The following is a 22,030-nucleotide window of genomic DNA, read 5'->3' as shown; positions in this document are numbered from 1 at the left end:
GTTACTTTGCTGCTCTTCCATCTCTAAATCCTACATCATGGTATTTTTGAGGAAGAACCTTAATACTTTCTTTTTTACAGGACCTAATAAAATGCTCCTAATTCTCATTTAAAGCTTCTAGGTTCCAATACAACAGAACCATGAAATAACAGCAATGTTTCTATTCTCTGCAATAGAAATAAATTCAGCTATTACTTACAGCAGGTCTGTTTCCAAAAGCAGCATAAAAGGGTTCCGTGTTAGGATAAAACAAATTCTTGATGTCTGTCAAACACTGAACTTTAAATTTTTCTGGTTTCTTTTCTATGACCTCCCTGAAAAGATAAAAAAGGGAAGCTGCATAAGTACACATGAAATACACCAAAAACCATTTTATCTTCTTTATTCAACATTTTCACCTAGCTAGATACTACTGCATAGCATCCACCCTTCTCCAATAAATCTTTTAGAAGTCAGATTGCCCATGAAGACAAAACAGTATTCCCAAGCTTATATAATGGGCACAGTAAATAAATCCTCTGAAACAAGGTAACTTCTATTGAAATCTATATTATAATGATGCTACAGAGCAAGGATAGTGGATTACAGGGAGTAGCTGCTAAATCAATCCTTATGAGGAATAAACTCTTACCAAGTAAACTGCTTCCTGAGAACTGCAGAATGATTCTAGATTATATTAGCCCTCACTGTTTATGGTGCTTTTTAAAAAAAAAATTATTTTTAAAAGGATTGCAATCCTCTAGCACCATATGTGCTAGAAGCACCTCAGCCTGTTAAGACAGAATTACAGTCAGGTTCTCCACCACTGCTAATTAGCAAAAGTTAAGGAATAAAGGAATCTTCTATTTCTCTTCAGCTGCTTCCTGCAGAATAGAGAATTCATTAATGAACACAGGAGTTAGCTCATCTCTGGGCAAAAGCCCTTTCACAACAGCTTCTCTTGGCAAGAGGACTGAACAGGTGGCAGAGTCTGGAGTTCCCATAACACAGGAAGATGCCAGCATGACACAAAAACACTTAAGAAGCTCAGAATCCTAGATCCTAGTACCAACACAAATGTCAAAGAAGATGTGAATAGTACAGAAGCTTCATGGGAGTAAAGCAGCCCTTTGGAAGAGCAGATCCATGTATAAATCAATGTCTGAGAATGTGCAAAAGATGAATAAAACCACCTTTCCTCAGTCTCACATACACCTGATCTCAAATCTACAAGGATTAAATTTATGGATAGAACAGTGAAGTCATTTATTGCCCATACACCTCAGCAGTTACAACAGTGTACACTGAAAATGGGCATTCCTTAGTCTAAACAAGATACCAAAAGGAGTATAATTTTAAATGTATTTCTAGATACAAGGAGCATAAGATAACAGCAACTACCTTTCACTGCATTTAATAATCAGTCTGAGAAGTGCACTGTAATACCTCCATGGTTTCTTATATTTAGAATGTGACTGGTAAGACAGCCTGTAGCATGTCACTCAATCAGGAGAACATCTGAAAATCCTTCCATTAAAAATTCTAATGAAATATATCTTGTCACAGCAGCTTTTAACAGCTTAAAATATTTTCAGTAATCACTTGACATGCTTCGCTGAATTAGGCAGAAGGTACAATATTAATAATCTGTGCTGTTATTATTCACTCACCACAGTTCAACACCTAGAAAATATAACATTGTCCTCACAGAATCCCAGAGTGCAGTCAGGCATATAAAAAGTTAAATTCACTTTCACATGAATTTCTTCAAAACCATCAAGAAATAACTTTCCACAAAAATATACTTATGCCAGCTGGAACACCTTACAGGTAACAAGATGATCACTATATCCACATTTGTCCCATAGCTAAATATGAACACACAATGTTAAACACATGAAGTCACCAAGCAGTATCTACTGGTAAACAGTGAACACACCTGTGCCTTAATATACAGCTAAGATATAAACTAGGCAAAAAACAGATATTGCATAACTACTGAATTTTGGTCTAACAAAATTTCTTCTTATTTAAATTTGCACCAATATGCAAAAAAAAAAAAAAAATTAATTATTTCAAGCACTCCCACTTGAAAAAGCTGATAATTCAGCCTCCACCAACCTCAGAGTTTCCTTCTCTGTAAAAGCAAAATTGCATTACCTGTGAAGAGCTGAGAATAGGCTGCTTGGACTCAGCAAAACTGGCCCTTGAGGCAGCACAGTTCCTCTTTCATTGACCCAGTGCAAGTATCCTCTGGTCATGCCTGCCATTCCAATAGCTCGTGCTGAGCAGTACAGAAATTTATATCCATTTCTGTGAGCAGATATAAAAGAAGAAACTACTGTAAAAATAAAGCAGGTGTTTAGATAGTAATAATTTTGAGGGTTTACTTTTACATGAATCAAATCATGGCTGTTAAATAATATGTTTAACCCAGACTTAATTTAAAAGGAGTAAAAACACTTATGCCAGAAAACTGGATAATTAAAATCTATCTAGCCCTGCTACATTTAGTAATTACACCTAAAGAGGGCTCATTTATCTCTGCTCCTCTCCGGACTTATGACTCCTTATGGTTACCCTTCCACCCCTGTGCTGTGGAACCACTGTCCTTAGAATTAACTGAAATGACATCTGCAAAGAGGAAAAAAAACACTTGACATAAAGCAGACAATGGTGTATTAGCCTTTGTTATATTAACAGTGTTGCATTCCTGCTTCTCAGGCCTCTGCAAAAAAAAGATGTCCAGCAGTAACATATTTTCTCAAGCTGGAAGAACATTAGCTTCAAAACACAGTATGAGAACTAATTTTTAACTTGACACTGAAATGGAAGTCACAAGTTGCCTTTGATTCTGTTCATGATAAAACAGAATCCTATCTGATATTAGTTCAACTTAATAGCAGCTTACTTTCCAATTTCTATTAATAATTACTTTTCATAAAATAAAGAAATACTGTATTCAGTGCACACATGGTCATTAGTTCTATCTATTAAGCATTTATATGGTGTTCAGCTGTAATATCTAGCCACGACATAATTATCTCAGTAATTTGAAAACCAACATGACTCAAATCTATTTTTCCCCTATGTTTATGATCATCAAAGCCCTAACAACTGATAATGCTAGCAGGCACAGAAATAACAACTGCAATTAAAGAAATTAATTAACATTTTCACCAAATGTAATGCAGAGGTTATAAAACTCAGCATGTGAATTCCCAGGCTGTCCTGTCTTCTCTGTGAACACGTTTGTCTAACTTGCAGACAAGTGTCTCTGGCATAATTTAGATTCTAACACCCATAATTTATAATTCATCATCCATGTAAAACAAAAAGCATTAAACGAACCTTAGCATAACTCTAGTACACAGAACAAATCAGATTAACTAAGAGGAGAGTTGTGATGTGTACCAGAGCCTCTTCAAACATTTATGGTAATTTAAATATATAAAAAAAAAGCTGACATTCTTGCAATAAAAGAAAACAGCAATCACTAATCCTCCTTGTAAAAATTAAAATCAGATACTCCATCTGACCCCATTCAGACATCAATTCATTTTTCCTCATTTCCTTTTTTTCTCTCAAGGGGTAATTACAAAGATCCCCATACTCTGTCTTTGATCTTCCAGTGTACAAAATGCCTTGACTACATTGTAAAATGTATCCAGGGAACCTGTACTTTTGCACTAGCCTTGCTCACCTAGAGGCATTCCCACACACCACCACACATGAGCTGGTACAGTCTAATTGTTTCTCTCCTGTTCATCTTCATCAGAGGAAACATCCCCATTGTTTTGGAATGAATTACTCTAGGTCATATCTGGATAGAATGTTAATGATATTGACTGACCTAAAGAATAGCTGATATACTGTTTCCTGATACTTCTTCAAGAGCTAATGGGAAAAAAATATTTTTTTTAAACATGATTAGATCCTAGGTATATTGAGCTGTTTTTTGAAGATGCCCATCTTTCTTCAAGAATTACACAGGATGTAAAAGCCACAAGTAAATATGATGAATCCAAGTCCCTGCTCCAATGGCATGAAAGGTATTTATTACTGTGGACCAGCAGACATCAGTGCAGGTCAGTTACTGGGCTATAATACAGCAAGTTGCCAGGTTAAAGGCTTTTCCTTAGGCCCTTCACAGCATGGTCCTTGTTGACTTCCAATAATTTTAAATTGCATTTTAAGCAACTTTTACTTATCACTTGCTCTCAAAATTAACCAATGACATAAATATTTTAAGATTGATCCTTCCTTACCCTGCAATTTAACAATAGATTAGCAACACTTACATACAGAAATAAAATAAATTATACAATGAGCAGATCATCATCAATGTCTTTGAAGCTCGTTATTTATACAAGTAAAACAACAATAGTATTAGTAATGAGTACCCAAAATAGATAGATTTCTCATCAAGATAAGACATTGTGCTGTGGTTTAAGGATGAGATTTACCTTGCTTGACTAGAAGCCCGATGTTTAAACAGTTCAAATCAAAACTGTTTCACTGAACTCCCTTTCTACTCAGTGGAAAGAAAGGGAACTCCCCCAAACAGATTCATTCCATAAGTTCTAGGTTCCATCCCTACACAACTCCAGGTAAGTCAAGTTAGCAAGAAGAATTCCAACTACAGTGACAACCCTGGGCCACAGTCTTTATGCATTTCTTCAAAGGAGTGAAAGGAAGGTATATTAGCATCTTATGTTCCATTTTCTGCAACTGCAGAACTCATTTAAATTACTGCAGTCTTGGGAACTATCTGTATCTGGGCTGGTTGAAGGGCAATCACCACTCATAGATAGAGGGCTTTTGTTTTTGTTATCACAAAGCAGGTTTTGCTCTGCATATCATGCAGGAGACATTAACGTGTAAGCATTACTGAAGTGACAAGAAATTGATGAAATTGTCACCCTTAAGAGAAGCCTGGAGAAATTTAAATTTATATGCGCAAATGAATAAACACAAGCCACAGATGCATGAACATATTTACTGAATACTCACTGGCTCACTTTATGGTACAACTTCGCAATCCCTTGGTGTGTCCAGTCTTTGCCAAGGGTTGGCAAAATATGACCTAAAGTATCTGACCTGAATAAAGGAAAAACAATATAACTGAGCTGAAAAAAATCCATACTTAATAATAACAGTCAAGTCTAATACAAATCCCACTAACTTACTTGGGTAGCTGCAAACGAAAAGAAGTAATTCTGTAAGGGACTGATTGTCATCAGAAGAGAATTAGTTTATTTCCCTTTTTTTTTAGATAGACTGACATACTCATACTTGGCCATGTTGCTTAAATTACTCCTGTGCCCCGAGGTGGATAAACTTGCGCCCTAAAGGTAATACAGACCATCACTCAGACATCTAGGAGGCCACCAATGCTAAACATACTTTTTGAGGTTTACATTGTCTTCCAAATAAACAAAACATACCCATAATGGAACTTTATGGGAAATTGAAAGTATGACGTAAGTCACAGTCTAGCTTACTTCAAACTAACTTCTCCACATTAAGCCAGGAGTTGGTCAGGTGTAAACTAATTTGAAATATTTGTTTTAGCTTCAATATATTTCCTGCTTTATAGGACAGAAAATTATTTACACTATAATAACAAATAGTGCAAATGAGCATCTTGCTTGACAAAGCTCTGTACACAGCAAAAAGTCCACACCCTGAATAATTTGTATCTTAGAGGAAGAAATATTGGGCAGTGGCTTACGATGGATTTGCATTGGCATTGTAAGGTGAAGTGATTCAGTAACTCTAGGCAGATCAATAGCAGAGAGAATAGATCCCACTCACTTTACTGAAGCTTAAGAAAGCAAAGTGGGGAGAGGTGTTAATTTATGTTGGCACCAAATGGGAAGTTTGACATACAATGGATAAACCACAAGAAAGAAGAGAGTTTCAGTTTAAATCAAGTATTTTAATTTCCCTCAGATTGCTCTTGAAAATTATTTTTCCTTCTTCTTTTTCCTAAGTAGATATAGCTAAGTTTGATTTTGAAAGAAATTGATTTCAAAACAAATTAAACATCTCACTTCAAAAGACAATGCTTGTATTTTTATTTCATGTTTTCCCTGTTCCACACACAATTGTTTTCCCCAGTGTTAAATACACTAAATAAACAGAAACCAGCCAATCAGTGAATCATTTTGGTCACTCCAAAATTATGAGTTTTACCCGAAGTACTAATCTGAAACTTTCCATCAGATTCTAGTTCTGACATGGATTTTGCAGTCTAGTCTTCTAATAATGCCTAACACTGATTCCAGTGAATGCCATTTAAAACAAAATTCACATGTTTCTTCTTTTTAATTACTCCTTCATTTTTAATTACTCTTTTAATTACAACCTACTTCATGAGTGTCATGAAAAGGTCAGAATGTTGCAGAAGGTCCTCCAATACTGCTGTAAATATTATCATGAAACACCAACAGGTGACAAATAATGGGCACATATGACATGTGTCTATTAAATTAAGAATTCAACTAAAGATTGTTGTATTGTATTGAAAGCCAGATCTAAAAATTAAAAAAAAAAATAAAACCAACCAAAAAAAACCACCAAAAACAAGAAATAAAATGTCTCAAAACACTTGTATATGAAGATTCTGTGATTAACGTTCCTTGTTAATTATGTTTCCTTTAAACTAAAGAGGAAAATCCTTGTATATAAAGTCTGTCCCTGTTCATGAACTCACCGTGTGATTGTTCCATCAATATCAGAAATAACAACTTTATCATCCCAATTCCATAGGTAAATGGTGCCTTCACAGCGGCAAGTGCCTTGATACTGGGTCGTAACACTAAAGGTCACATCATTGGGGCCATTCTTGAGCTTTAAGCTTTTCTGCAAGACATTACCAGCAAGGTGATCAACAAACTAAGCATGTGAAATGGACACAGTGTAAAAGTTGCACATGATCATTGCCTTGGAGTATGTGCCTCAGGGAGATTTAACCTTGGGGGAAAAATAATCTGTGGTGCAAGTTGTATGCTGCAGGAAGCAAAGTAGCAGCAATGACATGAACTGATGAAGAATGAATTTTGCAAGGAGCGAGGGGAATGCAATGAGGACCCGAGCCGGACCGGTGCCAGTGCCAACAATCAGGTATGCTGCTCTCCTGTCCTGACCACCCATCCTGATGCAATGGAGACCAAGTCATGGATCTGGAGGGGTGGCGGAAGGCCATGGAATAGAAAAGTAACATGCATCTACGAAAGGATAGCATAGTAGTTAATGAAATACATGTTTGGTATAGAGATGATTTAAGAATGCAGTTAAATTGAATCTGTGGGTAAGGAGAGATTTTGATAATGAGAAATAAATACAATGGAACAGTTAGAAGATGTATCAATTATGTGGGAACTGAGTTAGATACAAATGGTATGGAACGGGGTGGAAATTGTATTCCGTCTGGCTGAGCTGGAGCTCATTTCCCCACAGCTGCCCTCACAGTGCTGTGCTTTGCACTGGCAGCTAGAAAGGTGTTGGTGCTTTGGGTACTGCTGAGTAGCGCTGGCACAGCACCAGCACTGCCTCTCCTACATTCCTCGCCCACCAAGGGGCTAGGGGTGGACAGCATCGTGGGAGGGGGCACAACCAGGTCAGATAATCCACATTAACCAAAGGGGTACTCCATACCATACATCAGCTTAGACATAAAAGTTAAAGAAAGGATGAGGAACAAGGGGCATTTGTTATTTTACAATGTTTGCCTCTCAGAGCTGAAGCCCTGTTTTCTGTGAAGTAGCTGAGCATCAGTCACTGGTGGGAAGTAGAGAATATGCTTGTTTTTCTCTTTGCTTATCGACCTTCTGTTCTCTCTCCTGTCCCACTGAGAAGGGGAGTGACAGAGTGGCTTGGCATCCAACCAATCAACTCAATTTGGTCACACTGAATTTTATTGCTTTTAGTAGAGGTATTCTAAATAACAACAGCAGAGGCTTACCCTGTGTGGTATATACTAGGCATTGATTTATAGAACAGAAAAAAACAAACAAAAAAATTCTGTTTCACAATCAGGTAAATTTAAAAAAATCCCCAAATTTTCACATAAACAGTAACAAATGATGGAATGGGAACCATCTATGGGTGTTTCCCACTCTGAAAGGCAGATACACAGAGAGAAATGTGAGTAACATGAAGTTCCATAAGCTGTAATTAAGACCTTTTCTAGGAGGATTTGTGTTCTACAGTATTTTATCTCTTTTGTACAATAATGGACCTCTCACATCACACGAACTATTACCCTTCAGCCTACACTAGCTATCCTTAACTCTCCCACTTTGCTGCCCTTCACTGTCTCCTGTGCCATTTAGTGACATGTGGGACAGGAGGCTACTGATTTGATTCTATTTGAGAACCTAGATGTTCATTTTCCCAAGACCCGTAGGAATTTCATATTAGTGTATCTTTCCTTCATTATCTCAGTGTATCTTGCCTTCATTATCTTTCATTGCAACTTTTCAATTAGTTAAAAAGTGAAAAGAAGGTGAGAATACAGAACTCATGGGTAACTGATGAATCTCATCCACTGTTTCATCAAGAAACCAATTTAAGAGCAGTTTAGTTTTAACTTCAACTAATTTCTGCAAAGTTTCTGAAACTGTAATGTCTCACTTTATTTGTGTAACCCCTGCTCTCTCTTTGCAACAGAAAATAACCAACACATCTCATCTGTCTCTTGGTTAAAACTGCATTTCTTACAAATTATCCAGGCAGTGAGTGATGGGCTGTTAAATGCTGTACGCCTCGTGTGGGTTTCCTTCAGAAAATTATCTGTACCTAAGATGACAAGAAGTATTTCCCTATAGTAGCCCATTTTTCCAGATCAAATTGAAATGTACAGAACACAAAACAGCAACAGTTTTGTCATCTTTAGCCAAAACACCTCTGTCACAGAGGAAGAGAATTGGCTTCAAAGAAATTAATAAGCTCCAAATAAATCAATAGCCTGGTCTCATGAATTCACAAGCAGCTCTTTCAGAAGTTACTAACAGAAAACTGTATTTATGCAAAATATTACTATCTGCCTATAAATGAGAGAAAAGGAAAAGAGAGGAAGGAGAAAGAAGAGATGCCTGTTACCTTATACACATTTCATATAGTACAAGGAAGGATGTGGTTTCAATACACTTACTCAGGTGACAAATACACACTTTGGAATTTGATATTTTTCTAAATTAGATCCCACCTCCAAACCCCAGCACTTGCTGCAAGGAACAACATTCATGTTTAACACAGAAAAGAGAATGGAAAAAGCTTTTTTGAAAAATATAACGAGAGAGAATTAAATGCAAGACGTAAGAGCTAATTAAGCTTTGAAGCCTGAATAACAGTAAAGATTTATGTTGCATTAGAAATGCCATTTCAGGACAAGGATGTAAAATTAACTTACAAGTTGGTCAGAAGTGAGTCGAAGTGATTTTTTGTAACTGATTCCAGACAATAATGAGAGATGACTGGAGTTGGTTTGTAATGACCCGAGGTTTTGTTTCGTAGCTCTAGGGTCTTCATCACTTGAAGAAGATTCATCTTTTATTCTGGAACATTGCACACACAGAAAATGATGTTATCGTGTCAGTAAATGCATCTCAGTATCCATTAAAAATGCATTAACAGTGAGTCACCGAATAAGTCATTGATTCTCTGCTACCAAGTACTGTCTCACAGGAGGTCATTCATATCATGAGTTTTAGTATATCAGTGAAGTACCAAACTTTCATTCACACATTTGCCATTATTCAGACTTGGATTATAACAGGTAAGTGAATGGCTATAACAACAGTTTCATCACTTAAATTTGATGAATATAAATTAATGTATTACATTAATTCAAAAATCTCATATGATACAAATATAATACCCATTAGATACTATAACTAAAAAAAAAAATTCTCTGTTCTCAAAAGAAGAAAGAGGCACTTGTTATGCTGCCTTTCTCTTACCCTCTTCTCTTCTCCCACAAAGAATTTAAAATTTAATTTTAAAAAAACACAGGTTATGGAAGTTTTATCATACAAAATAATTCCTCCAGTTCTTTCAGTGAGCAACTTCAGATAACTGGATTATTCTTTTCTGGGATTTGAACATCATTACCCTGTTCAGAATACAATGATGAAAAGTCATAAAACCTGACCTCCCTCATAGTACTTTGTTTAAATACACATTGGAATAATTACTTTTGTTCTCCTACAACCATTTTTTAGAAACTTCTTAAGGGTATTCTTCCTCAGAAAAAACATTTTCCTACAGTTAAAAAAAAACCTATCACTGTAGTTGTAAGTTAAAATTCTTTCAGATCCTACAAATTGTATCTTTAAAACAATCAGTATTTGGCCTTTTATTTCAATCACACCTGGAGGCGTTGTAATATTAGGTAGTCTTGACCCAATATCAAGGTACTGCAGTCATGACTAGCAACATTTAAAAGCCTGTCTTATCCTTTGTGACGTGTGATCTCAAAAGCCTTACTCAACATCCCACTTGTCATATTTTGCTTGCAAACAATACATTTTTAATGAGAGATTTATAAGGCCAGTTTAAATTTAAACAAAGAATATCAAATTCAGAATCTAGTGTGCTTGAACTCTTAATACCACTTTAAACATTATTTTTAAACAACCATGTAAGAAAACAGACCTCTATGCCACTTGCCATCCTTAAAAAGAAAAGCAGCCTTTCCAATTTACTCTGGCTCTCAATCTCAGAGAGTCAATGGAGTCAACAGCTAATCTCCTACAGAATGAGGATTCCTCCTTCCAGTACATTTGCCTGGACTGCAGCTGCTGACCACCAGAAAGAATGAGAGCTTCTTCTTCCAGAAGGGCAACCCCCCTTAATGAGCATAAAGCATATTTGAATCTGGTCCTTTTCAGCTGCAACTGCAGCCAGCACAAGATGTCTTTACATTAAGATGTATATGCATCTTAAAGGGACAAGGTAGGAGAGCTATCCCTGGCTAACTCATCCCTCTAAAGCAAGCTAAAACTCATCTTATGGAACCCTCCAGGGTGAGATTCTGGCTATACAGTGTGATTCATTAGGAGCACAAGAAGGAAGAGACTTCTGCAATCCTGGAAACCATGACTATTGCCTGTGGAAAACACTCTGGAAAGTCCCTTAAATTTCCAAAATATGCAGGAACCAACTAATTTGTCAGGCCATAAATTTAAATAAATAAAAAAAATTAAGCAACTGGGATCTGACAACAGCTTGGGTTCATCTATGATGTTCCCTTAAAAACTCTAGAGAAATACATGTAGCTTTGGAGAACTGCTCCAATTGCAGTTTGTTTCCAAGGGGCTGGAATGTGTGTCCCAGAGCTGCCAGCCAAACCACAGAAATGCCGGAGTGCACTCACAAGATTTGTAGCCCTGCCATGGGTAGGGGCCTCCTATTTGCACTTCTGTGGTGCAATGAGTAACAAATTTAAAGTATTTCACTGAGACAGTATTCCTTTGTTTGAATAGTTGAGGTAACTTGCTATTGTTTTAAATGGTCACTCTTGCTTGTTTCAGGTACAGATGATTTTGGGGATACCTGTTTGCCCTGCTCATCTGTGAAGAGTCTTCTGTAAGTCCACTTTCACTCATACCTTGCTCTGGCTTTGTTTCCTGTAAAAATACAAGTATGAGTAGCTGTGCATCTCCTGCTGAGCAGAAAGTACATGTTTTTAGAAAAATACTTGAAAATCAAATTCTGCCTTGTACAGATTTGGTAAAAATCAACAGTATGTGTGTCTCCTTTGTGGGCAAAATGAAACCCTTAAAGAATTAAGGCAGTACAAAGAACTAAAAACTGCAACTATAACACTGAGAACAATAATTAAGACTTAGTTTTGCAGGGAAGAAGTAGAGAAATACCACATTTAACATCTAGTACTGTTGAAGTTCTGGAATCAACTCCACAGCTACTCAGTTCATACACCTCAAATACCTAGATTTCACCTGAGAAAGGAAAGTACGATTTGGGAGAAGGAAAAAAAAGACCAAAAATTACCTTTCAGAGAATCATTTAAATCTTAAATCCAGTACAACTTTCTAAACTGCTTTTATCTTGAGTAGATGCTGAACAGTAACAAATTCATTCCACAAGATTTCTAAATAGTGAATAGTTCTGCTTTAAATAGTTCCATTTAAAGTTATCACACCTCAAGAGATAATCAAATACTTCCAGATAAAATCATAAAAACTTCAAACAACTATAAAACTAAAATCTCATGCTCTGAAACCCATACCCACAGACCAGTACAATGGTTATCTCATGCAAGGTTAAAGAAGTTCTTGACAGAGGCACAACCATAAAATTGTATTAAAAGTAATTTTCTCCCCTCAAGTACTTATGCTTCAATAGTATAAATGAATATGAAGAGGTTTTACTAGCCAACAATATTTCATATAAAACCTTGTTTCTTTCAGTTTTCCAATGTTCATCCATGTTTTTAAGATTGTTATCACAAACTTCTAACGCTCTGAAAAGAAACTCAAAAAGACTTTCAAACCAATATATGTAGTCAGTTTGCCATCTTAGGTTTTGCTGAGTTTTACAGCTCACTCTACTCATAAGTATGTCTGCTCTTTGACCATCAAAAGAAAGATGCTGAAGGGTAGGTAATCTGAGTGAAAACTTTAACTAAATTATTGGCACAATTCTGATTCTAGGTTACCAAACAGAGATTTAATACATTAGATACTACTGCCTCAGATGTGTGTAATGAAAATAAATCAAAACTCTTCAGGAAAATGTTTCAGGTAGGATCTAATCCAAATCTTTCTGAAGTCAAAACAAACCAGACTTCAGACTATGCTTAATGTGTACATCCTCAGTCAAACTGAGTACCAAGTTACCCTCTGAAGTAAAGTTCTGAGGGATGAATATGCCCAGCCTTCTCACTGCAAGCAGAAGGAAACTCTGCTTGCTTCTTAAACTTACCTCTTTAATAGTGCTGTTCCTCCCTCGCCATGAAAACCACCATCTTCCACCTTTCTTTGGCATCTTGTCCCTCATTATAGATTCCACAGTTGCCTGTGATAAATGGATGGTAACAAAAAAAGCCCAAAATAAAGGACAACCTGACATACGTAAATGAAAAAGTGCCAAACACACAATTTTAACTGATAATAAATAGAATAAAAGTAAACATACTGTCTGTGGACCATAAATTCTACTAAAGCAAAATCTAATGGTATCCAGAGCTGCTCTGAAGTAACTTAAGCATGAATACTTATGATATTTTTAAAAGGAAAATGAAAAAGAAATCAAATCAAAGAAGAAAAAAAGTATAAAGAGATATTAGTATAGTGTCAAGAATGGAGAACCTGCTGTTTCTAAGTTTTTTAGTACAAATTATACATTAAAAAAAAAATTAAAACATCACTTCCTGAAGGAGGCGTCATGCAAAACAGTAACAAACTGACATGCAAGAGAGTTATTTACAAAGTTTGTATTTAATCCCCAGCTTAGCAAAAAGCAATTACTAGCTTTTATGAGTTATGAGTTTATGAATTATCATGCTATGAATTTGACTGAAAACATCAGAATAGTTTCTTTTATAAACCTTTTCTACTTTACATTGGTTCTACATACTAGACACCAGTAGAAAAGTTTCTTTCAATATCCATAATGGCTGGAGCCTTATGCATTTTAACAAGGAGAGCTGAATTCTTTCACTCAGAGAGAAGCAACAGATGGAACAGGAAAATATTAAGGTACAAGTGGCCACAGGGTTTGGCACACCCTAGAACACCTTGGCCACTATATTTCTGAGATGACAGCTTCCACTGCAAGTAATGTCACCAAAATAAAGCTGTGATGTTGATTAATGTTTTTTTTTAAAAATTTAAAAGCCAAGAACTCTTAGCAGTTAAGAGGGGACTGTGTTCAGGGGGCTGTGCGGCACAATGGATTCCTTTTCTCAGTTTTTCCATAGGATTTTTTTCACTATATTATCTAAAGTATATGAGAAAAAAAGAAATGACAGAGGAATAAAGCTGAGTTTTTCAAACAGAATAAGAAAAACAGGGAGCAGATGGAGCTATGGAGAATGGAGTATCACAATTAAGAAAAACAGCTACAATTTAAGGAGATTCTCAAACATGTCAACAACTTCAAGCAGATGTCCTATAGACTTTTAGTGGGGGAATGCTTACAATTAGATGTGCATTGAAGTGTATCTTACAGAACATCAGTAATTTTTTTTTGCAAAAACTTACGTTTTCAAACACTTCATAAACTCTGTTTATTATTAAAGTATTTTAGTATTTCAATTCCTTAACTTCATTACTACAGCAAATCAAAACTCTAAGTAACAAATGATGAAGAAAACCAGTAGGATGACTGGTAACATAAATGAGTCATTTCAGTTTCAGAGGTACAGTAAACCAAGTAAACCTTTCCAAACATACAGATTGTTCAAACTATAAATATTGGCTTCTCCACTAAATTAAAACTGCACTCTCAAGAAAGTTATCAGCATTTAGAATATAAATTAACCATTAAAAAACCCAAGCACATGGAATTACACACTCATAGAAGATTTTTCTCAACTGATAACCTATATGAATAATGACATAAGTATAAAGCTGTTGAAAGAATTGCCATCTGCTGTAACATTATAGAAAAATATTTTATAACACTTCTTTCCATTTACCCATCCTAGGCAAAACCCAAGACATCTGGCTCAGGCTTTGAAGTGTTTAGTTTAAAATGCAGTTACCTGACATTATTTTTATTGCCACTGAAGACCCAAGAGGCACCTGTCAAGGTCTGAATTACTCTGTGTGAGCACCCAACAAATATAGAGTAGGATAACTTCCGTGGGCGTTTGAGTTTCATGGGATTGAATCCCACCTTTGATGATTACCAGAACATTTGCAGTAATGCACAAAACATCTGTCTCTGTGACATCTTTGAAATTTAAGCCACGTTGACCAGATACTTAGGATTTTTAGGCTCAATTTATTTTATACTGGGATGGTACCATGCAGCTGCACATGACTGCATATTATGTGGCACTAAGAAACACTGTCAGAGAATATTCTGGGCTTTATAGAAATTTTTAGTCCACAGTGATGTCAACAGAGATAGCATTTGAATTCACACAGAACAATCCCAAAGATCTGTGAAGTGCTGCAAATGGCAGGAGGAAAGTTTAAGTTCAAAAATTTATTAAATCTGTGTCTAACCAGGACACAAAATGTTGATAGTGGTGATGCTACTGCTTTAGCTACATTTACAGTATTTCTGTCACGAGCACTGAGGTGGCACCAGGTCATGTGGCATTGAACTAACTTCTTCAGCACATTTATATAAGACAACACTCATGGTTGTCACACAGTCATAGAGCTATCTGGCACTACCTACCTGGGTTATGAACAACCAACTGAGAAACAAAAAGCTACCAAGCTGCAGGCCTTCCTCATCTAGCATTTAAATCTTATTGACTGAGGTTATTTATATTGACTTAATAATATATGCTATATACATATAAAACATATATGCTGTATACATATAAAACATACAAAAGAAAGCAAACACCAAGTATTCAGGTACAGCAAACACTAACATGGGTCAATAAAATTTATGTTTAAAATCCATATTAATGAAGTAAAAAAGAAGTTTTCCTACTTCAAAATAGTTGTAATAACTTTAGCCTAGCAAACAAACACTAGTCACAGACCAAACTTAGTCCTTATTTAGGCCATCACAAGATAGACGAATAACTATGTGTGCGTAGATTTTACTGTGACGTGCAGATTCTCTTGTACAACAACCCATTTCCCTCCCTTAATCAGTGGCATCATTTCCAAACTCCTCCTGTTACCAGCTTTCATGTTCAATCTCACCTTTGGCAAAGGTTTCTGGAATGCCTGCATTGCCAGCAGAAGGGGACCAGCTGTCGTCCAGTTGTAGTACCTGGGCATGCAAGGGAGACAATTACAGCATTTTGTAATCCCTAAGTCCCAATTCACAATCCACCTGGTATTCACCACCTGGCAGATTAAAGCCATGAAGCACAGGTCAAACTCTGACCTGCTCTAGTAATAACAGACCCCATCTTATTCCACAGAATGCTCACAGGTATTTACCACATATATTTTTCAGGGTATGCAAGAGAAGCTAGGCCTTGAGTAGAAAGGGTGTTTGCCACACATTACTCAAGTCATCACAGAATCACAGAATGGTTGGGTTGGAAGGAACCTTAAAGATCATCTAATTCCAACTCACCTGCCTTGGGCAGGGACACCTTCCACTAGATCAGGTTGCTCAGGGCCCCATCCAACATGGCCTTAACCACTTCCAGGGATGGCACATCCACCACTTCTCTGGACAACCTGTTTCAGTAACTCACCATCCTTACCATAATAAAGAATTCATCCTAACATCTAATCTACACCTCTCCTTTTTTCATCTAAAACTGTTCCCCTGTATCTTATCACTATTACCATATAAAAGGTTGCTCTCCCTCTTTTTTCTAAGTTCCCTTTAAGTACTAAAAAGCTGCAATGAAGTCTCCCCAGAGCCTTCTCTTTTCCAGGTTGAACCCCAACTCTCTCAGCATATCTTCACAGGAGAGGCACTCCAGCCCTCTGATCACCTTTATGTCCCTCCTCTGAACTTGCTCAAAGAGGTCCATGTCTGTCCTGTGCTGGAGACCCCAGGGCTGGATGCAGCACTGCAGGTGGGGTCTGAGCAGAGCAGAGGGGCAGAATCCCCTCCCTCGACCTGCCCCTGCTGCTTTGGATGCAGCCCAGGACATGTTTGCCTTTCTGGGCTGCACTTCTGGCTCATGTCCAAATTTTCATTCACCAGAACCCCCAAATTCTTCTCTACAGGACTGCTCTCAATGAGTTAATCTCCCAGCCTGTACTCATATCTGTGACTGCCCCAAACCAGCTGTAGCACCTTGCATTTTAACTTCTTGAATTTCTTGAGTTTCTTGTGGGCCGTTTCCTCAAGCTTGTTCAGGTCCCTCTGAATAGTATCACTTCCTTCTGTTGATTCCACTGCACCACTCAGCTTTGTGTCATCTGCAAATGTGCTGAGGGTGCACTTGGTCCCACTGTCTATGTCATTGACAAAGATACTGAAGAGCACCAGTCCCCAAGACAGAGCCCTCACGGACACCAGCTTCCATATGGACAGAGCTGTTGACTGCAACTCTCTGGCTGCATCCATCCAGCTACAGGCCTTATTATAGTCCTCTTTATCACAGCATAAGCCATATTTTTACAAGCTTTTTTTCACTGTTTTTCCATCAAGGAACTACATAAAACTTAGGGGCTGCAGCCTGTAGGATGTCAAGCTCCTGCAATTATATGTTGAGCATGGCTCAACCCTTGTTGCAGACAGTAGGACAATTACAGTATCCATTATCTAGGGAAGATGAAGTTCACACGACATTAAGAGAATATGACATTTAAGATCCTCACTAAGTCTCCCCTCTCCCCAATACATTCAGCATGCAGATAAAGACTACCATCAGATTCAGAGAACAGTGTCAGGGAAGCAATGAATGACTCACCTCAGACCACAGAGAGCTGAGGTCAGGTATGAGGCTGCAGCATCCACAATATAAACTATCACCTGGTACATCAACCTTGCATGAGCCATGTCTGTGACTAACGGTAGCCAAACCTCTCTAAGCGCAGCACAAAGCCATGATCTCTCCTCTGTTTGCAAGGTGCAAGGAACTCTCAAGTTAAAGAACCCCCCCAAAAAGCTGCCTCTCGCTTAGAAGACAACACTGCCCTTCTGCCAGCAATATAAACATAAAAAATAATATCTTAACCTTGCAGAAATGGAAGCCTCATACTTAGTTGGTGAAGTTTGACAAGCCTTGAAAAGCAATGCCTCCACAGAGGCATATTAGCAAAATATTCAGTATATACAAAAAAATTACTTGGTACTGAATGACTGGAAGCAGACTGATGTATCCCTGTAAATATTAATTATTCAAACTGGCCCAGGGCAAGCCTTAGCAAGTTCACATCGTATTTCATTTTTACTCTGTCAATTGGATGTGAATACTATTAGCTATTTAATAACAGCTTCTTGAAATTCAAACTGTGTCAGTAATAGGTCATCTGAAACTGCTCTTCACTTTCAGTTCAAAGGAGGAAAGGTAACTAGAAGGACCTGAATTCATTAGGGAGTTGACTCTTTCTGGATGAATCCAATCTACAAACATTCAAAACCTGGTTTTCAGCTACAGTTATACTGATGTAATGCACTGAAGTGACAAAGAAGAGCCCCTGTTACAACAGTATTTTTTTTCTTCTGAAATATACTTACTTATTTCCAATCTTAACCACAAGGTTAGGGTCGTCAATGATAGCAGGATTGTCCACAAACTGCTGATATGTTACTGCATGTTCTAAGAACTCTTCTGTGGGGGAAAAGAAGTTACATTTGTAAAGCATGCATTTATAGATGCCTGGGATGGGCCAACCTAAACCTCTCAGCACCTCTCAGATACATTGGTTTCACCTTCATTACAAGGGTGCTGAGATTTAATTGCAATATGGAAGCAAGTTGTTCAGAGACTCTCAGTCTCGGAAGATAAGTATTTCTTTGTTTCTGGGTGTCTTTCCTTTCAAAATACAACCTGAAGTGAAAGCTCAGGGATTGAACTGTGAGGGAGGAAAATCTCCTTTTAGAAAAATTATGTAATTTACAAGTTATTCAGATGACAGTAAGACTCAAAAAAATCACAGAATATTTGAAATATTTTAGTAAGTAGCTTGTGAGCAGCAGTCAGTGTAGCATCATGCTCATATGATTTTATGACACCACATTACTGCAAAAAGAGCAAGTGCTAACACATTTATTTTCACGTGGCCATATTATGCCACTGGAAGTTTAAGGCACAAAGTATTGTGATTTATCTAAAAGTTACACAACAAACTGGAGGTAAGGCAGGAATCAGGTTGAACTTTTCAACTCCTTCACCTCACGTTCCCATTTATGGACCACCTTTTTTACTCCTGACTCCAACAGCTGTGAATTTCCTAGCTATATACTGTACTAAGTGGCAAATGTATAATTAACACTACTGTGATACAGAACATAGCACTATCAGGAAGCAAAAGTACCAATAAAATAATTCCAAAAATTTTCATATATGGTGGATTGTTCAAATGTGTTAAAAATCGTGAGTTCTAGGAAGTTTATCATTACATGGCCAGCATCTATCTTCTCAACCCAGTGCTGAGCACAGCCACAGGAGGGCTCTGCAGCCTCAGGCTGGGAAGCTCAAACCCAGCTAACAGTTGAGTCTGCAATTCACACAGTCATCCTGTACCTTTGGTTATCTCTTTGTTCTCAGTAAGGCCTCCGCAGAGAGAAATGGCAATGGAGGGCAAATCCCGAATTCCATCCGAGGTGCTTTCAGCCCCACTGTCAACACCTGAGCTCCCGACAGACTGCGGAGAGTGGCTGGCCGGCCGCGGCCCCACGTCGGCCGTGCTCTTGCTTTGGGCATTATCCCCACTGGAAAAGAAAAATCAAGAATTCAGTCTTCAGGTGTTCATTCCCAAATTCATTCCCTTTAACATGTACAAGCTTAGGAAAAAAAAAGAAAAAAAAAATGAAAAAAATTTTAAAAAGAACAAAAAAGATAAAGAAAACCCCCTTGTTTAAATTTTACAGCAAAACAAAACAAAGTAATATAGGCCTTGTGTGGCCTCCAATATTAGATTGCTTCTTGTCTAAACTAGCCTTATATATATAATTATATATAATATAATAGTATAATAATAATAATAATATATAGTATAATTATAGCTTCACTTATTTATAACAGCTAGGAAAATAAGACAATAAACAGTATAGTCTTAGTAGACGAAATAATGGTACAATAAGCAGAGTTGATACTAGTAAAACTATTCCCGCACAGGAACAAGAATAAGCATGTAAGTTTATTATTTAATTTATATTAACTATATAAACTGATAGCTAAATGCAAATAAATAATGGGTATGTTTGTGTATTTATGTGTCATGTATATATAAATAAAACACTCTACATGTAAACTACTAGGATTAAAATTTCCAGAAACAATAAATCATTATACCCACTTAAAATCTGATGACATCAATATTACAAAGTTCAAGCTCATCAAACTCTGCTTTGCACTTCAGATTTATATGAATGCATTTGAGAAAAGAAATTTTCAATCCAACATTTTCCCCATATAACTAATCCTTTTCAGTTTTATTGAAATGCTAATATTACAGCAGTTGAGTTTAAGCAAGCAAAAAAAGAAAAATAAAATATACAAACAACTTTAGTTGTTGCTCAATGACTTTCATCAAGTGACTAGAGTATATGTTGAAGGAGAACTATAAATGTTGCAAGACGCTCCAATAAACATCAGAACAAGCTGGAAATTGTATGTTCAGAGTGCAGTATTTTCATATGCAATTCTGTCGATCATCTTCCAAAAATTATTTTCTCACATTCATATTTATAGGTGAATCAACCACAGTAAAGCAACATTGGACCAATAATTTTCTGCTAATACTGTTAACAGCAAGATGTGTTCTTTATTGTAGTAAGTCAGGACATGGGGATAAATATATCCCAAGGCCAACTGCTCTCCCAGGACATGTAATACTCACAAACATCAGTGTATATTAGATAACCATCCACAATCAATATATGATGCTTAATTGACCAGAACAGAAAACCAGCTGCAAGCACCTTTCTCAAGCTCAAACGCAGCACCTTTGAAAAATTCTAAAATCCCTCTCTAGAAAATTTTACTTTCTTTCTGCCTTCATCTCTGCTTGAACTCTGAAAAAGACATCTTATCTGGTTGGCAATGAAGAGTTTGATCTAAATATGGAAGGTGAAAAGAGCTCTTTAAAAAGTAAAAATATAAGAAAAATACTTATACTTTTTGGGGAAATAAAGTGCAGCAACTTCTGGATCCATGTCAGTGAGGTCATCTAAATAGACACCATCAGCACCAAGATGCCGACTCCGTTTGTCTGTAAGGGACAGAACAAATAAGCCTATTAATTAATATTTTCTGAGTAACAATACAGAGCTGTTATCACTGTTTAGCTATTCATTTTAAGACTGAGAATCAAGGAAGTTATAACAATTTGTGAACTGTATTTGTACAAAATGATACCGCCAAAAATCTCAAAACAAGTAGTTTATATACATTGTTCAAACTATGAATTAACCAAACGGGACAGCAGAGGACTAGTTTTGAGACATGCCAAAGACCCCCTATCCCAGACAAAACCACTGTGAATCAGAAGTCAGTGGTCACCAGAGGAAAACAGCAAAAGGAAAACTTTCTAAGTATTTGCATAGGCCTATTATCACAGTATGGCAGTCAGAACATTTAATCTTTGAGAACTAATCTTACATTCCTCCTTGAAAAAGGGAAATAACAGACTAAAATATGGTCACTCACACACTATAACTGGCTCGTTAGGGAGACAATTCACTTTTAAGCACATTCAGCTGATGTGTTGTTGTGTGCACATGCACCACTATAGGGGACAACACATCCCTTCTAGGCCTGTCACTAGGACCAACACAGAGCCACCACTATCCTCTTGTTGCCAGTACACCTAGATAAGTAACCACTGTAAGGTCAAAACCTAATTTGGAATTCATTCTCAAACCTGCAACTTCTCACCGTCTTAATTTCCAACACCAAGCATCACAAAAGCAATCAGAAAATCTATACAAGGACTGAATAGTAAGCAGAGAAACACGTCATTTTTTGTTTTCAAAGACAGTGGAGTGCATGGGATAGAGGCCAAGAAACTTCTATGTTTACTGATTAAAAAGCAGCTGCACAAACTAGACTTATATACAGCTTACATAATTATGGAATAATCAGCACTCTAAAACAGAACAGTTGTAAGCAAATCAATTTCATGTGAAGATTGTAACACTTGTTCACTTGTTATAAAATACCATGGAAATAGAGCCCAGAAATTAGGATAGAAAAGCAGATGAAATTATATTTCACACATTCAGGACAGGGTATGTACCACACAGAACC

General features: G+C 36.9%; 1 protein-coding gene across 2 annotated transcripts in view; it reads right to left on the bottom strand.

Moving 5' to 3' along the window:
- LPIN1 (lipin 1) overlaps positions 1-22,030 on the bottom strand; it is a 49,822-nt gene that overhangs the window by 6,338 nt on the left and 21,454 nt on the right. For both annotated transcript variants that reach the window (XM_053938150.1, XM_053938151.1), the window contains exons 8-18: positions 20,900-20,993; positions 19,304-19,491; positions 18,295-18,388; positions 15,846-15,915; positions 12,934-13,026; positions 11,542-11,615; positions 9,398-9,542; positions 6,698-6,846; positions 4,993-5,079; positions 2,140-2,292; positions 200-314 (exon numbers count right to left, since the gene is read on the bottom strand). In XM_053938150.1, coding sequence (XP_053794125.1) covers positions 200-314; positions 2,140-2,292; positions 4,993-5,079; positions 6,698-6,846; positions 9,398-9,542; positions 11,542-11,615; positions 12,934-13,026; positions 15,846-15,915; positions 18,295-18,388; positions 19,304-19,491; positions 20,900-20,993 — 1,262 coding nt within the window. The remainder of the gene's footprint in view (positions 1-199; positions 315-2,139; positions 2,293-4,992; positions 5,080-6,697; positions 6,847-9,397; positions 9,543-11,541; positions 11,616-12,933; positions 13,027-15,845; positions 15,916-18,294; positions 18,389-19,303; positions 19,492-20,899; positions 20,994-22,030) is intronic.

This window comes from Vidua chalybeata, chromosome 3 (assembly GCF_026979565.1).
Source record: "Vidua chalybeata isolate OUT-0048 chromosome 3, bVidCha1 merged haplotype, whole genome shotgun sequence".
NCBI classification, from domain to species: Eukaryota; Metazoa; Chordata; class Aves; order Passeriformes; family Viduidae; genus Vidua; species Vidua chalybeata.
Note: the sequence above shows the minus strand (reverse complement) of the source record. Positions and strands in the feature narration are given on the sequence as shown.